This window comes from Pelobates fuscus, chromosome 4 (genome assembly GCF_036172605.1).
Source record: "Pelobates fuscus isolate aPelFus1 chromosome 4, aPelFus1.pri, whole genome shotgun sequence".
Classification (NCBI taxonomy): Eukaryota; Metazoa; Chordata; class Amphibia; order Anura; family Pelobatidae; genus Pelobates; species Pelobates fuscus.
The window spans coordinates 10,660,422-10,679,366 of NC_086320.1; the positions used below are offsets into that span (position 1 = coordinate 10,660,422).

The window sequence follows — 18,945 nt, forward strand, 5'->3', positions numbered from 1 at the left end:
GTTGGAGACCAATCAGGACTCGTCGGAGGCGTGTCTATCCTCTCTAGCCAGGGTATTTAAACATACTTCGCCCTGTTGCTCATTGCCCTGTCGTGGTTCTAGCCTGTCTAGTCACACAGTGCTCTGGTGTTTTTCAGTTATCCTTTTGGTTCCGACCCGGCTTGTTTGACTTACTCTGTTTACCTCTGTTATCCTTGACCCGGCTTGTTCCTCGCTTACCTGTCCTCTCGTTCCCTCGACCTCGGCTTGTCTCTGACCATTCTCTATACTCTCTGTACGTTAGTCCGGCCATTCTAAGGTCCGGTATACGTACCCTGTACCTGTTTGTACTTTGCGTGTTGGATCCCTGTCCCGATCCTGACAATCAGGCACTGTCTGTATGGTGAATCCGCTATCGGTATTATTCAGTATTTACAATGTATCCGGCACTGTCTGTATGGTGAATCCGCTATCGGTATTATTCAGTAATTACAATGTATCTGGCACGGTCTGTATGGTGAATCCGCTATCGGTATTATTCAGTAATTACAATGTATCTGGCACTGTCTGTGAATGGTGAATCCGCTATCGGTATTATTCAGTAATTACAATGTATCTGGCACTGTCTGTGAATGGTGAATCCGCTATCGGTATTATTCAGTAATTACAATGTATCTGGCACTGTCTGTGAATGGTGAATCCGCTATCGGTATTATTCAGTAATTACAATGTATCTGGCACTGTCTGTGAATGGTGAATCCGCTATCGGTATTATTCAGTAATTACAATGTATCCGGCACGGTCTGTATGGTGAATCCGCTATTGGTATTTACAATGTAAAAGAGAACACCTAGGCAGTGAGCCTCGCTCACTGAGCAATTGGAGGGGGTAATGAAACCACAGTATATTCTGTACTGAAAGGCTATGGCCGTATACCACAACATAAGAATTTTTTTTCTCCAGATGCTTACGTGTTTAATGTCTACTGATGGGCTCCTCATACAGAGCGATTTATAGCAGGAGGGGGCACAGGTCCCCCCACCACATGAACGTTTCCTTTTTGTACGTTATTAATCTCCAGGTAGGATATTGTTCATGTAATGACTTGCAATGTTCCCACGAGGCCTCAGTGCTGCAGGATTTACTGGGGGATATAATCATAATATCCTGCTAATCTCTGTGATTATCCCCAGCTGATCCAACTTCCCTCCTGTTTGGCTTCAGGTAGACACAGTACAAGACTTTGGGGTTATCTGGGCCATGTACCAACAGTGTGTCTGTGTGTCTGTGTGTCTGCACAGTATTGTGATTTGTCTTTAAAGAAATATTATATCATTTCATGATTACGGTAGTTCTATTGAAAATCCGCCATTGACTAAAACATCGAATATTGCCTATAACTTGTATTAAGCTTTTGTTATGTTTGAGGAAGAGAAAAGGAAAACCTGAGGGAGTTTTATCAAAGATCTTTTCTAAACGGTGCGCAAAAGTGTAAAAGGGGAGCAGTCACCATAACTTGTTTTTTTTCTTAAATTTGAAAGATTTACCAACGTACATAAGAATCCAGTGCAGTTGTAGCACACTAATGGAGCTATATCCATTTTTTCCTTTCAATTTACACATAACCCAGAATTCTCAGTCTGTTTCTAATATACATTTCGTAATATAGTATTCTAAAGTTATTATTGCTTGTTGTCCTCCTGTATTTCTTAAAGCAGACCGGCAGCTTGCCTTTTTTAAAATTTGTTAATATTCCTATATTTATTTGTAAATACTAAACCATGAATGATAACAGAAAAACCACAAGAGACCTAAAACTGCTGCACAAACTGCTGGCATTTCACAAAAGCTAGAATCACAATAGGAGCGATTAATCGGAGCTCTGAAAAGTGACTTTCATTATTGGTCTTCAGTGTGTTCGTATTATTAAAGTGTTCTAGAAATGGGCTGAAAGCGTTGCTTCTTCTCTACTTACATGCTGCCAATGTTCGCGCAATTGTGTGTTTTGTGGTTTTTCTGTGAATACTTTATCAAAATATATTCAAATTTATTCAAAAATAAAAATGAAATTACAAAAAAGCTAATTTGCTGGCCTGCTTTGAAGGAACACTCTGCACCATAACCACTGCTCTTTGCTGTAGTGGGGGTGGTGCTGGGTTAACTTTAGCAACCCACCATTGTAAGTAGTCTGTAACGGATCACCTGGGTACCTCCGTTGAAGGATGCTCCTAGCGCTTCCTGAGGGCTCCAAGCACTGCAGCCGACACCATAACCACCGTAGACTCCTTCAGAGAGCAAGACGGGCACAAGCTCTTACAAGAGCTTAGTAGTGATATCGCAAGAGAGAATGACTAGCATAGCAATCCTTTATAGCAGATTCCCCCAATAAGAGACGGCACTCCAAATTGAGGGTGAAGTAGAACTGAAGCTTTAATCCAACACTCTGCTTTTATGCACATTTTACACACACAGTACCGCCCACAGGGTTTTGTAAAACAACAAATAAAACCCGTACAATAAAGTAAAACACTCCCATTCATTCCCACAAAATCCTCCCCTCTGCCTGTGATATAATAACTGAACACAATGGGTTAATGTAATCATCACAGGCAGGAAAAATAAATTTTGACACAACATTAAAGGGACACTCCAGGCACCCAGACCACTTCTGCTGATTGGAGTGGTCTGGGTGCCAACTCCCACTACCCTTAACCCTGCAAGTGTAATTATTGCAGTTTTTCATAAACTGCAATATTTACATTGCAGGGTTAACTCTACCTCTAGTGGCTGTCTATTAGACAGCCACTAGAGGTCACTTCCTGGGTTCTAGCACAGGTTTCCTGTGCTAGAGCGTCGCTGGACGTCCTCACGCTGTGTGAGGACCTCCAGCGTCGCTCAAAACCCCATAGGAAAGCATTGAAATGATTTTTCAATGCTTTCCTATGGGGAGACGTAATGCGCATGCGCGGCATTTCCGCGCATGCGCATTAGGTCTCCTCGGCCGGTGAGCGAGATTAGTCTCGCCCACCGGCCGACGTAATCACTAGGAGGAGCGTCGCGGAGGCGGAGACAGCGGCGAGGGACATCGCCGCTGTCCCAGGTAAGTGACTGAAGGGGTTTTCACCCCTTCAGTAACCGGGGATTGGTGGGTGGGAGGGAGAGGGACCCTCCAGTGCCAGAAAAACGGATCGTTTTTCTGGCACTGGAGTTTCCCTTTAATGACTTGCCAAATATACATGCCATTCACATAAAACATACATTTTCAGAATCGGCATACTCCAAATACACACACACACACACATCCAAAAATCATACAATTCCCTCCAGTGGTTTAAAAGTTAGTAAGTTATCACACCTATCTCCAGTACAGGGCATGTCTCCATTTACAACAACCGTAAAATACCTAAAAATACATAATTCCTACTATATATAACAGAACCCCCACATATATCCCCAGATAGCTTGGATCTGAGCACTCAATATATCCGAACAGCGCTCAGATGCCAAGAACAGAATAAAATCGCCATGGGGTTAAAGCAAGGGCTGATGAGAGATTGAGATTAGCAAGGGCTGATGAGAGATTGAGATTAGCAAGGGCTGATGAGAGATTGAGATTAGCAAGGGCTGATGAGAGATTGAGATTAGCAAGGGCTGATGAGAGATTGAGATTAGCAAGGGCTGATGAGAGATTGAGATTAGCAAGGGCTGATGAGAGATTGAGGAGGAACAAAGCAGTCTGTATGGACAAAGCAGCAAGTTTCAACTGGTCTGGCAGTGTCCCTGGGACAACGCCCTGCTGGGGGAAAATGGGACAAGAAATGGGGAGGGGAAGAGGCACCTTTTCTCATGGAATTAAAAAGTGTGTTAACAATCCCATGTGCCCAAATAAAGTTTTTAAAGGGCAATACCCCCAGGGGCCATAGTCACCGGGCAGGAGGCGGGCAAGCAGGCTCCTCCAAAAACTCCTGGCAAACTCTCTTAAAGGGGTGAGTGTGCTACATAGTCAAACTGTTTTGGGTTGTTTTTGTTTTATTCAAAGGTTGTTCCATCCCGCCTCCACTACGAACATTGGCGAGCCATAATTCTTAAATTAACAAAGGAGGGGAGGACATGTATAAATGAAAACACCTCTAACTCCGAGATCAATGTTAGGGCATCTCACTATGAATATCCTATTCCCCCCAGGGTCTAAAATCATAAACGTACGTCTTTTCATAGAGGATCTACTTTATTTATTTCTCTCATGACTGTATAAAAAACTACTGTATAAAAAAAAATAATCCAGAAAGGATGATAAATATGAGTCAAATACAAGAGCAACTTATAATAAAACAAATCTAAATCTAAAGTAGCAAAGTCATTTAATAATTAAATATCCAGTTATGCAAAGTTACAAAAGAATCCGCATGTGAATGACTGAAAAACCACTGGATTACATACCACTTGTAACGGATCCCCTGACTGTATTCCAACTGAGTATATCTGTTGTAAATCTCCCGAGTTGTAATGTGATTACAGCTCTGATATACCTAAACATCAGCCAAGACTTGAAGGGTACAAGGAATGTTTTATTATGCCCCAGTGGCCAGCTTATATACACGGACCCCCAGCATGGGGTCTCCATTCACTTGTACAGTAAGCTCGCCCAGGCGCCTGGGGAAATGAGAGCCTGCTTTTGCTTAAAGGGACACTCCAGGCACCCAGACTTCTGCCCATTGGAGTGGTCTGGGTGCCAACTCACACCAGCCTTAACCCTGCAAGTGTAATTATTGCAGTTTTTATAAACTGCAATAATTACCTTGCAGGGTTAACTCCTCCTCTAGTGGCTATCTACCTGACAGCCACTAGAGGGCACTTCCGGGATTATGGCACATATTTTCTGTGCTATAGCGTCGCTGGACCTCCAGCGTTACTAAAATCCCCATAGGAAAACATTGAAAGCATTTTCAATGCTTTCCTATGGGGAGGTCTAATGCTCGTGCGTGGCATTAGGTCTCCCCCGCCGGCGGGCGTGATCAGTCTCCACGGCCGGCTGACGTGGTGACGGGGAGGAGCTTGGGAGGACCAAGAAGCAGCGCCAAGGGACATTGTTGCTGCCTCTGGTAAGTCACTGAAGGGGTCTTGACCCCTTCAGCAACCGGGGATGGGAGGTGGGAGGGAGAGGGGACCTGCAGTGCCAGGAAAACTGTTTTCCTTGCACTGGAGAGTCCCTTTAACCTAATTATCTCCCAGGCACTAGAGGTACATAATATTATGCAAAAACACCCCAAAATACACAACACATATAGGAACCCCCACAAGTATTATATCCTCGGATAGCCTGGATTTGAGCGCCCAAAGTGTCGGAATCGCCACCGGGTAAAGTTTTGGGAGTTCCAAAGCTAACAAAATGTCGAACGGTTCCCTTGGCTTATAGCTAGCGATTGTTGGCCTAGTTCATGTGAACAATCTTACCGAACAGCGCTTTCTTGTCTTGTCGGGAACAGAAGCAGGCGTTGACGCAAGATCACCGAGGTTCGCACATGCATGTATCAGACTTTGAGTTCCATATGCTCGACGACTAAGTGCTGCTGCCTGCGTTCGTGAGACAAGATGGCTGCCGATTTCCACACCACGTGTTGTTCGGTTATACGAACGTTGGCCACACAGAGAGAGCACATAATGTTTTGGTTAGTTCTTAGTTAATGAGCCTCAGGGGTGGTTCGGTAGATTGTACCTGCCGAACTGGGGAAATCTATTTGTGTTTGGGGAAACTTATACCACGAACTAGGAGGGAAATGTTTTTAGAACAGGATAAATAGTAGTTTGTCTCTCCACTGCCACACACTGCAAATGAGAGAAGATAGTGCCAATACCAAAGCAGTCGGAACCCCTCAATGTTTCGGCTGGAGGGAGGATAACATACTTAACCCTCTTTACATGCCCAATAAGAAATTATCAGCTGAAATTCCTTAGCAGGAGCTTCCGTTCGTTCTCCCGAGCTAGGCCTAGCAGTGCAAGGCCTAGCGCATTGGCTGATCACTGTGACCGTTAACTAAGCCCTTCATTGTTCCTGCTTAGAAACCCCTGACATTAGTAGTGCAGGCGGGGAGCAGTGCCCGGTGTACCCCATGTTAGAATTTAAACAATGAAAAAACTGACAACTTTCAAAGTAGCACCATTATCTGCACAGCGAGCTTCAGTGGTTATGGTGCTTGGAGTGTTTCTTTAATATATAATAAGAATGTTGCAATTAATTACTAAGATTCTAAGTGTACCAGCAAACTGGGAATTCTGGTTTATGTCTAACTTTTAACAGGGAGTTGGTGATTTAGCAAAGTGCTAAATTATATAGGATATATACAGAATGAGAGCAATGACATGAACGCTGTTACATCCGGTTATAAAATCATCGTTAAAAGTAAAGTGGCTGAAATAATACACGTTTCTGGTGACAAAATGTGACGCAAGGATGGAGAAATCTCTTACACTGCAGAAAACGTGGCTCACTTTTTAAACCATGGTTAGAGCATAAAAAATGAGACTGGTGAAAAACCAGAATAAAGAAAGATCTGTCCAATAAAATGCTGATGAAAAAGCGACACTTGGAAACTCTGGGGGACTTTGCTGACAGCCAGGTGCCGATGGACAGAGATTATAACAATAAATGACAGGGAGCTGAGCTGGAGGCGCTGAGTCTCACTACAAAGAGCTCTCAATTTCTACATTTAATTTCCAATTTCAGAACCCACAAACCCTCACTTGGTAAATATAGGGATATGTAGTAAACATTACAATAAATGGCCCTCGTACAGATCATTTCATTATTCTGTTTGCTGGTCTCTGTAAGGTCTACCCGATACTGTTTGGGCAATATTTTCTGGCTCCGTGGGGGGGTGGAGGGGAATGAATTAATCCCTAATATAGTCCGTCGCCTACTGTTGTCTTATTTCAGAAACCTCTAGTCCCCTCTATCAATTATTTGCCCTGTGTCCGCATCATAATGGCCGACACAGAGATGCTTGTGTTTCTGGGCATGTAAAGCTCCTCTTTACATTATTAGGAGGAACATTGAAATGCTTGGATGGCAGAATCCTAATTACTAAATGGAGCCATTTACTGCATGGCAGAGAGATTTATTCCTTTAATATAGACAGCGCTATGAAATTAAATTGTCTCTATAGCAAAGCTGTTTTTTTTATTTTTTATAGATGCTAAAACCCAATTTGTGTAAGTGCGTGCTCACAAACGTAAAATGATGCGGGGAATGACAGACTCTGCTTCGCTCCTCCACTGGGACAGTGTGAGAGATGGCCCATCGCAAACGAAAACGTATCTGTGACGCACGTTGCTGTTTGGGAACTTGTGTCAAATTCATAGCAATAATGCGATCCATTTTGTATTGTGACATTATTCCAGGTGAGGGTCTCAGTGCTACGTTGTACCTGTGTTGAAGGTTCCCTCCTTGATGAATTGCTAGATGTGTGGAACCCAATACAACACAGTATTGGGTTAATATAGGGAGTTCAGGAGGGAGTGGGGTTGCTCTGCTCTCGGCCTCTTTAACTTGATTACCCTGATAGTGTGTATGGAAACACGATCTGCTTCCATCTCAAAAACAGGTCGCAGCCGCCCTTCACTATTACTGGATACAGCTAAGGTGCCTATCATCTCCCGGCCTGCGTCTCACGGGTCTTACATGCCCGCATCTTGTTGGTGCTTTTATAAATAATAAAAACCACAAAGCATAGCGAACACTTGGTTAGCTATTTGGTCCTGCAAACTCTCACAAGAGACCGTTCCCAAATTAACAAAAAAATTTTTTATCCAAAGTATAACTTTTAAAAAAATATTACAAATTCCCAGGCCGTAAATTTTTTTTTTTTTTTTGCGTTCTCTTTTATTTTTTTTTCTTTCTTCGAAACTGCCAAGTGGCAGATTGTTTGTACACATTTCACATTGCCTACCCTTTAAAATATCTGACATGTAAGCAGAACACGGCCTGGGATGTCAGTATATGGGTTTTCAGGATATCTTTCCTGCGTCAGGGTTCAGCGCTGTTTTAGTAGAACGCGAAATGTCTGTGAGCCGTATAGCACTCAAAAATTGCTATCAACTAAATGGCTTCTTTTGGATTTTGTAATAATGTGGGAGACGGTATATTAAATGGAAATGCGCGAGGAGGCGATGAATCCTGCGGGCTGCCACCAGCGCACTGTTTGTTTATGATGTGGGTGATGTCATATCCATGTATATTATCCAAGAAACCCACTTCAGAAATGAATTCTTTACTGCATCTTAAATGATTAGCTTACTCACTGGAATCCAAGAATGAAAAATGACCGAGCATCGAACAGTAAAAGGATTCGAAAATCTCTAAATGAGGAAGCAGCCTTTATAATGTACGTCTAGGAAACATATCATTAAATACAGTGTAATAATTCCATTTATTATCCGATACGTTTATACTAAGAAATAATGAAAGTGTTCTCCAGTTTACATGTTTGGATATTAAACTTCTGTTAACTTGTATTCCTTTATTAGAGGAAAATGTTAAAATGGCCTATACGCCATTATACTGTGCCCACGCTCACTGACGGCTGATCAGCCCTGGGAGACAAGATCAGCATGCGACTAATCGACGTCCGGGTGAGAATGATTCAGAGAGAGGTTCTGGTACATGTGACCAGATTCAGTGCCTCATTCCTAAATCCAAGACACCTAGCAGGCTGGATTTGTGTCACGGTCAGGCCCTGAGCAGAGTTCCATAATAGGGTAAATAGAACGGATATTAAAGGTACATACCATTCTGTCCTACACGCATAATATGCAGCAGCTGTTACTGTCCACGTTATCCAACCAAAACCCAATGAGGGCAGATTTGAGGCACTCCCAGCTCCGTACAGAAGCTGGGCACAGTCTAGTAAGTGAATCACTTAACTGATTAACTCCTTTTAGCTGATTAACTGTAGCTCTTAACTTCCTTAAAACACATTTTATGTGGGTCATAAAAGCAAAAGTGGGGTCTGGAGAGGGAGTGGGACGTAAGAATTCACTTGATTTAAATTGCTGTTACGGATATTTGAAAGCACATTAAAACAGTGCCGTAGCAAGTTTGGTTTTAAATCGTTGCTTCAACTAACACACTTTAAAAGTATATTACAGGTGCTATCCTCTTATCCATGCTGTGTTTTTCTCCACCTTTACATCTCTCATGTTTTGCTAAAAAAAAATTTTTTTTTAAATCTGGGTTGGGTTATTCTGCAGAAACTTTATCCTAAGATCCCAACAGCCGCCATCTTGGAATTAACTTCCTTACAATTTTGGTTAACCCTTTCACAAGCTAATTGGCCATGCACACACCCATATTAACCCCAGGTTACGCCTTTCCTTAAACAAGATTCTGTTCACTAGTATTTGTGATGTATTAGAGGAAGCCGTGCATCTATTTCACTAAGTGGCGTTATTGATTGACTGTGCACGCTTTTAACCAGTGTTTACAGCTAATTTATTAAAGGACTAATTGATCTGTAGCAGGGTGCATTGTATTAAAGGCCTCTTCAGAGGACAGCTGGTTAATGTGTAGGTTCTTGGACTGTGACGGAGAACTAATCATTAATGTTGGATACGGACTATTTACAGCACGTTATCTGGTTCCAAGTCAACCAATGGTTAATGTTTGCATAGTTTAATATTATCACATTTATATATTAAACGGCTTCAAGAGTAGAGTATATACCAAATAACACCATTGATCTGTTAAATACACCTTTACACTCCCACCTCTACAATTTCTAAAAACTTTGAAGTCTGCTGTAGTGGTTATGGTACTAGTAGTAGTCTTGGTAGTAGTCAAACCATTTTTAATATGATGCGACAACGTGTCTGGGTCACTTATAATGCCCATAACTGCTTACCCTGCGTCTGGTCCATTCCTGATGGTATTGTGGAACATTGAATGAGAGTGTTGGGTGCATGCTCGGAGCCACTGGGGGAACCCATTAAGTTGTAAAACTGTACTACAATGGTTTGACTACTGACGGTGGGATGGTACTAGGAAACCTCTAGAACAATAACCACTACAGTGGTCTGTAGTAGTTATGGTTCTTATATTGTTCCTATAATGAACATGTTACCAGAAAGCTGTTTGTGCAGACCCTGTATAAAATTTAGATGCCTTTTTCTAAAGTAAATCTCAAGATTTCTAGTCTTTCTTCATGACTAAATCTTCCCTTCCCCTTGTTAGTTTCAGAGTGCATCTCTGGTACCTAAGATTGTGGTGCATATTCTGACCAATGATCAATGAGGAAAAAAAAAATCTATTTCCTTCACGTAATTCCCCTTTTTACATGACAGTGCCCTACTGGCCTTTGCAGCTCCTGACTGACATTGCTCACTGTTGCTACATCTGGTGCCTATTATTGTTCCCAAGTCCTTCTTGTTATATCCCAGAATTTGTCTGTAGCGATACGTTGTTGTACAAAGGGCAACTTTGCGGGTAGATAAGCATTGGCAAGCTTTTGGCATACTGTGGTTCAATATCTCTTGGGTAACCACGGGTTGCTGCGGCACTAATTGGCTGATACAACAAAAGCCATTCCAGAAGTCACCTAGATAACTGTTGCTATAGAGTGGCTGTGCGTTCTAGGAGTTAGTCCCACAACAAGCTAGATTTTCATATACCTCTGAATCTTATGCAGTTACCTTTATCTGTCCCAGTCTTGCAATAGCCCCCAATTGCCTGGATACTGGCTCAGGATAATGTGAGTTTGTTTCACAAGTTACAGAATCCTATTTGTAATGTAGTTTACAGGACTGTTACAGCCTTTTATCAGTGCTTACTTATTACAGAGAAATGACTGAGAGTTATAAGAGTTGTCAATGCCAACTGGTCTTTTGTGGGTTCCTCACCATAAGGCATTTCACAGCATAGTCTGACAGTCTAGGGATGAACCACAGAGACCTGAATTTTGGCTCAGGGTAATGAGATTTTACCAGGTAGAGGATCCCTTGTGTATGGGGCATGTCGCAGCACTGATTGTCAGCTTGTTAAATAGTTTTATTGTTTGTGATGAATGATCCGTATCCCAGCCCATAGTGCATCCTGGGAATCGGCAACATTTTACCCTGGTTGGGTGTCTGGTTTACACAGTGAATTAATTGCTTACAGACCTCCCTGGGTGAGAGTATGATGTGCCTCCTGCACAACTATTGTCTTTAGTGAGCCCTCAATGACTGTGTGAGGGGGGGTTACACGCAGGATTTTCTGCTAATCACTGGATACTATCACTATACAACAGGAGCTTGAAACGTGTGACATTCAATTATATAACCCTCTGTAAACATCCAATGCCACACCATGGTGTTTGATGAATGGAATTCAGGTTTTCATTAAATATTTAAAGAGAACGTTCGTAGTACTCAGAATGGCGAAGTGGGAAAGCGTCAGGAGACAATATACAACGCAGTTGGGGTTCAAAGGGTTTAGACAAGTAATTTATCCGCAGATTTGACCTTGGTTTGTCCCAGTTTTGAAGAACCCAGTAGTTGAAATGGAATCACTTTGGCCTAAAATGTTCCAATTCCTTTGTCTATTTTCCACAGTTCGCACTTTATAAAACAGACAGAGTGAAGGTGATCCCATGGTAAGGGGGATTGCATAGAGAGGAATGTGGTGGTTAACGTGAGACGCTCGTGTGAGTACATATATATGGCATACCTCCAAGAAGAGGTCTTCTGAGACTGGGGGTTATGGTCAGGCCAACCATATCACACATTTAGTGATTCTCCTTAGCTCCTAGCTATTGTCCCCCAAGATCCTGATTACCTCCATCTTAGGTGAGACATTGAGGTGTTTTCCTCCTCTGAAGAGAAACAAGGGATTTTGCAGTAAGATCCACTATAAGCACTAAAGCAATCGTAGCTTAATATAGTGGTTTTGGTGTATATCTGATGCTCCTGCAGTCTAACTGCTCAATTATCTGCCTAAGCTATCGAAAGGTTCTTAGAGGGAAATGTCCCATACTACTGGAAATTCTACTTAAGCAAAAAAATCTGGAATAATATGTGACGTGTTTTGTCATTTATCTTTGGAAGATTAGTTGGAAGCTAGTCATGATCTGTAAAAGGAGTGTCTGGATTTACTACACTATAATTGGCAAGGCTTAAAAACTTTTTCTTTTGGGGTGGTGGGGCATTGCTCTTGAACCTTTTTCATCCAGTTTCCCTCCCCTCCTCTGATGTTTGTGATTATATCCCTTCCCAAATTCTGCATGTGTGCAGCTGTTGTAACCAGACAGACACACATTTGTTGCCTGTGGTGTGTGCTGAGTGTTCGTGAACCTTACATTGTTCTCTGAGGATAATGATGAATTAATAATCACTTCCTGTTTTATGTCCCAAATCATCTTGTGAAAAGATCTTCAGTTTAGTTCATATAAAAGAACAATCTCAGCGGAATGATGGGGTTTTTATCAAACACTGCTTTCTCCATGCTTCTTCCCACATTATTGGCTCAATAGCGACATAGTTCACTAAATCCACATTGACAAAATTCAGGTTAAAGGGACACTCTGCTGCCCACATACAGACTTAAAAAAAGAACAACTCCCCCCCCACCACATTATTTCTTAGAACTACTCCAGTAAAAGCATGAATGCATTTAATTATGGGGGTATATCTAAAAACAGACTGTAAAAGTTGCAAATCTTTTGTATGCAGCTTTTGTAAACCCTCCCCTTGTAACCCCGCCCAGACTTTCTGTGTCTGTCCAATCACAGACTTCCCAATGCAGCTTAATGAGAAGTCTTTGCAAGGCAGGAGCTCAGGGCAATTGTGGCCACTTGAGTTTCTCTACTGAGCTAAACAAACCAGGAAGTAACTGGATCTGTTAACTGACAGCCAGAGGGCGTAACAAGGATAAATTATAAAAGTGTAACTTTCTGTTGATTTTGTAAAATGAAGAGGGGACACACACAAAGCATTTCAGCAAGCTGAAGTACTTTATATGTGTTGAGTGTCCTTTAAATGATTTGTGACTGGTCAGCTCCTGCCAGCCAGATTGATTGGCTGCCTGTTAGACAGACTGAGGTGGTGGTGGGGGGGGGGGGGGGGTAGGTACTTCATAATATGGCCGCTTGTTATACAGACTATGGGGTGGGTTAGGTACTTCATAATAGGGCCACTTGTTAGACAGACTGAGGGGGGGGGGGGGTTAGGTACTTCATAATATGACCACTTGTTATACAGACTGAGGGGGGGGGGTTAGGTACTTCATAATCTGACCACTTGTTATACAGACTGAGGGGGGGGGGGGGGGTTAGGTACTTCATAATATGACCACTTGTTATACAGACTGAGGGGGGGGGGGTTAGGTACTTCATAATATGACCACTTGTTATACAGACTGAGGGGGGGGGGGTTAGGTACTTCATAATATGACCACTTGTTATACAGACTGAGGGGGGGGGTTAGGTACTTCATAATATGACCACTTGTTAGAAAGACTGAGGGGGGGGGGGGTTAGGTACTTCATAATATGGCCGCTTGTTAGACAGACTGGGGGGGGGGGGTTAGGTACTTCATAATATGGCCGCTTGTTAGACAGACTGGGGGGTGGGGGTTAGGTACTTAATAATATGACCACTTGTTATACAGACTGAGGGGGGGGGGGTTAGGTACTTCATAATATGGCCGCTTGTTAGACAGACTGAGGGGGGGGGGTTAGGTACTTCATAATATGACCACTTGTTATACAGACTGAGGGGGGGGGGGGTTAGGTACTTCATAATATGACCACTTGTTATACAGACTGAGGGGGGGGGGGTTAGGTACTTCATAATATGACCACTTGTTATACAGACTGAGGGGGGGGGGGTTAGGTACTTCATAATATGACCACTTGTTATACAGACTGAGGGGGGGGGTTAGGTACTTCATAATATGGCCACTTGTTATACAGACTGAGGGGGGGGGTTTGGTACTTCATAATATGGCCGCTTGTTAGACAGACTGAGGGGGGGGGGGGGGTTAGGTACTTCATAATATGGCAGCTTGTTAGATAGGCTGAGGGGGGGTTAGGTACTTCATAATATGACCACTTGTTATACAGACTGAGGGGGGGGGGGGTTAGGTACTTCATAATATGGCCACTTGTTATACAGACTGAGGGGGGGGGGGTTAGGTACTTCATAATATGGCCGCTTGTTAGACAGACTGAGGGGGGGGGGGTTAGGTACTTCATAATATGGCAGCTTGTTAGATAGGCTGAGGGGGGGTTAGGTACTTCATAATATGACCACTTGTTATACAGGCTGAGGGGGGGTTAGGTACTTCATAATATGACCACTTGTTATACAGACTGAGGGGGGGGTAGGTACTTCATAATATGACCACTTGTTATACAGACTGAGGGGGGGGGGGTAGGTACTTCATAATATGGCCGCTTGTTAGACAGACTGAGGGGGGGTGGGGATAAGGTACTTCATAATATATCATGCAGAACCTGCACCTAGTCTCTCTGTCTGTCTCAAAAGATGCCTTAAAATCCCCTGAAATATATAATTTTAGTCTTGACTTCATGACTTAAAAAAAACAGGGTGTCAAAGTAAACAAGCAACTTTAACACGTGTAATAGTCTTTCTCATACAAGTATCGAAATGGCTGAATAAACCACCTGATTTTATTTTAGTGCTAAGGACTTTTATGTTTCGTTTGCTTATTACTGTGGATCCATGTGAACAAGGACCCCCACCTTCTAACACCCGCACCAAAATGTAGCATTTTTTTGGAGAGCCTGCCACACACTATTTACAGGGTGTTATAATATTTTTTTAGACTTCCACTATGACCGTTCTATAAGAATATAATACGTGCATTGTTCTTAATTTAAATGTTTGTTATACATAATTTCTTTTTTTTTGTTTTCCTCCTAGGCTGGAATGGGTGGAAATCATTGAGCCGCGTACACGTGAGTGTATGTACGCCAATCTTATCACCGGAGAGTGTGTCTGGGACCCACCTTCCGGAGTCAGGATAAAACGTACAAACGAGAACCAGTGGTGGGAACTCTTCGATCCAAACACATCACGTTTCTATTACTACAATGCAAGCACGCAGAGAACTGTATGGCACCGGCCTCAAAACTGTGACATTATCCCCTTGGCCAAACTGCAGACCTTGAAACAGAACACAGAATCACCAAGAGCCTCCACCGAGAACAGTCCCGGGAGGAGCAGTAACATCAGCCGTGAAGGGAGTACCAGCTCGTCCCTCGAACAGGAACTGGACGCAGGAGATAAATGCACTGAGCAAGTGAAGGCCAACCGGCACTCAGCGCCATACTTCGTGGTGAAGGAAGAATCAGACAGGTAACTCGTTTAGATTGCTAGTCTATGTGCATCTGTAGACTCCAACCAGAGTGCTCACAATCTGTAATGTTTTGTAATGAGGTTTATTAAATGTATGTATTGTATCCAAGGAACACCATCTGTACTCTGCCAATGATTAACAAACAGGATATTATATCAAATTCACCATCTGATCCTGGATTATTTTAAAGGAACACTATAGTCACCTAAATTACTTTAGCTTAATGAAGCAGTTTTAGTGTATAGATCATTCCCCTGCAATTTCACTGCTCAATTCACTGTCATTTAGGAGTTAAATCACTTTGTTTCTGTTTATGCAGCCCTAGCCACACCTCCCCTGGCTATGGCTGACAGAGCCTGCATGAAAAAAAACTGGTTTCACTTTCAAACAGATGTAATTTACCTTAAATAATTGTATCTCAATCTCTAAATTGAACTTTAACCCCTTAAGGACCAAACTTCTGGAATAAAAGGGAATCATGACGTGTCACATACGTCGTGTGTCCTTAAGGGGTTAATCACATACAGGAGGCTCTTGCAGGATCTAGCAAGCTATTAACATAGCAGGGGATAAGAAATCTTAATTAAACAGAACTTGCAATAAAGAGCCTAAATAGGGCTCTCTTTACAGGAAGTGTTTATGGAAGGCTGTGCAAGTCACATGCAGGGAGGTGTGACAAGGGTTCATAAACAAAGGGATTTAACTCCTAAATGGCAGAGGATTGAGCAGCGAGGCTGCAGGGGCATGTTCAATACACCAAAACTGCTTCATTAAGCTAAAGTTGTTCAGGTGACTATAGTGTCCCTTTAAGTACATTTATTAAACCCTGGCTAAAGAATCCTAGATTTGCATTATAAACTCCACACAGCCCTATAGTGAGGGGTTACTACCCTTTAATCTACACACAGCCCTGTAATGAGGGGTACATTCCTTCTAATCTACACAGCCCTATAGTGAGGGGTACATACCGTATAATCTACACAGCCCTATAGTGAGGGTACATAATTTATAATCTACACACAGCCCTGTGGTGAGGGGTACATACCTTATAATCTACACACAGCCCTGTGGTGAGGGGTACATACCTTATAATCTACACACAGCCCTGTGGTGAGGGGTACATACCTTATAATCTACACACAGCCCTATGGTGAGGGGTACATACATTATAATCTACACACAGCCCTATAGTGAGGGATACACACCTTATAATCTACACACAGCCCTGTGGTGAGCGGTATGTGTCATTTAGTGTAGATATGTTTCTAGTGTGTGGATTGAAGCTACTTGTGAATGCAGAATGTAAATCTCTTAAACTGTGCTGCGGCTTGTACCAATTGCTTCTGTCATTTGGTGAATTTTTGCTGTTGTTTGTAGATCTGGTGGGAAACCGCTAACTACTAGTAATGCCACCATGAGAGCAGGACTTGGTCGCATAAATGATTTAACTCTCAACAAGGAGCTTTAGATTTACGGAATACAAATACGAGGCCTGAAAGTATCGAGACCTGTACTGAATAAGATAGGACAATGACGCCTCAGTCCCCTTCAAAGTCGGCACCTTGGGACCTCACACGGTTCTCCCAGCGTCTCTTTCAGTGTTCAAAACACTCTGCAAAACCCTTTGTTGGAATGGCAATCAGCTACCTTGTCGTATTTACCTGAATCTCATCGACGGTCTGAAATCGCTTCCCTGTCAAAGGTGATTTTACTTTTGGGAAACGCCAGAAGTCGCCGGGAGCCAAATCCGGGCTGTAGGGGAGCTGAGTCACTTGGGTGATTCTATTTGCACTGCACTCATTGCATTGTCCCTGAACGCCTTCTGAATCATCCGAAAAGTTTCTGTGCGGGAATGTTCAAGCTGAACACAAAATGTTATGCAGATTCCGTTACTCTTCTCACTCAGTCATTATGAATGCCATGACCATACAGTACACACGCTCGCTTAACGGTGTCTAGTGCCCCCACTGACTAGTACAGTAAGTCGTCATCTGTCCACTCTCCTTGGCTGCCAGGTTACATCAATGTCGTGCCAATCATTTCCGGTCTGGTAAACATATACCGTGGATAGGTGTTTGCCGTTTATCTGACACCATAATGAATAGGGCAGAATTTTGCACTAGATGTGGTTATGTTTGGTGTTTGTAAAACACAGAACACAAATCCGCTGCTGAGTCAGGAGGGGGGGAAAGTGGTGCCGTTTAAATGAGCAGTTGTTAATTTGCATTACTATACTGCACATGCCCCGAGATTACAGCACGTGGAGGCATTCTGGCTGCTAATAAATGACTTGTTTGTGCCAAGTTCTGTGGAGTTAAGTAAAAGATGTGCAGCGGATTAACATATTGTAATGAAAATCCTGCAATAAACACTCTGCCATGTTCCATCTGTCCCCTGTGAGCAAGCGCTGGCAGTCTGCATTGAACATGGACATCAATGGGGGAGATTTATCAAAGTCGCACACAGGTTTGCGCCATTTTTTATTTATTTTTAAATCTTGCCTGTCTGGTTTTTTTCATCTTGCATCTTTGTCACCGCTATCGTACAGGACCATGTCAGGACGCCAACATCCATTCAAAACATAGCTGGCTGTGAGAATTTTTTGAGTTGAGCTATTTGTTCAATTTGCCAATAATTTGAAATGTTATTTGAATTCTTGATAATTAATATTAAAAAGAAAAATCCTGGAAATGTAACTTTTTTGAAGTTCGTGATGGTAATGTTTTACCTTTTGATCCTACTTTCTGAATGCTCTGTCCAGCTCAGGCAATGTTTTCTTAAAACTTTCACTAATCGTGGTTATTCACTAAATACAGCATTGGGAATTCAAATTCTCTCAGATATTCCAGTTCGGCTATTTTGGCCTTACATTTGAAACTCTCTTTGAATGTGTAACGCGGCTGTAGGTTGACTCCCGGATGACCTCTTGTATTGATCATGTCACAACAGGGGCAGCCAATGAGCATTCTGCATTTACACAGCGATCTATACAGGTAACCAATAAAAGCATGTCAGCAGTTGTCTGTGAAGTTTCATTTTTCCATACTGTGCCGGAACATAGCGATTCCCCCGCCGCACATTCTCTCGCTGACTCCTAGGCCACTGGAGGCGGGTGGTCGGCTATGCGTACTGTAGGCAGGCGGTGGGGTTGCTGTGATCTCCCTGCTCCTTCGCTTGCCGCTTAGTGATGCTGGGGCTGGAAGGCTATTCCCGGTATCTACTACCCTTTCTATATCACTGTTACTGCTCCCACTGGAAGGCTGTTCCAGGTATCTACTACCCTTTCTATATCACTGTCACTGCTCCCACTGGAAGGCCATTCCAGGTATCTACTACCCTTTCTATATCACTGTTACTGCTCCCACTGGAAGGCTGTTCCAGGTATCTACTACCCTTTCTATATCACTGTCACTGCTCCCACTGGAAGGCTATTCCAGGTATCTACTACCCTTTCTATATCACTGTTACTGCTCCCACTGGAAGGCTGTTCCAGGTATCTACTACCCTTTCTATATCACTGTCACTGCTCCCACTGGAAGGCTATTCCAGGTATCTACTACCCTTTCTATATCACTGTTACTGCTCCCACTGGAAGGCCATTCCAGGTATCTACTACCC

At 42.9% G+C, this 18,945-nt stretch overlaps 1 protein-coding gene across 2 annotated transcripts in view; it reads left to right on the plus strand.

Annotated features, from left to right (window-relative positions):
* The window catches only part of ARHGAP39 (Rho GTPase activating protein 39), a 189,494-nt gene that overhangs the window by 27,068 nt on the left and 143,481 nt on the right, over positions 1-18,945 (plus strand). For both annotated transcript variants that reach the window (XM_063450969.1, XM_063450970.1), the window contains exon 2: positions 14,892-15,326. In XM_063450969.1, the coding sequence (XP_063307039.1) occupies positions 14,892-15,326 (435 nt within the window). The remainder of the gene's footprint in view (positions 1-14,891; positions 15,327-18,945) is intronic.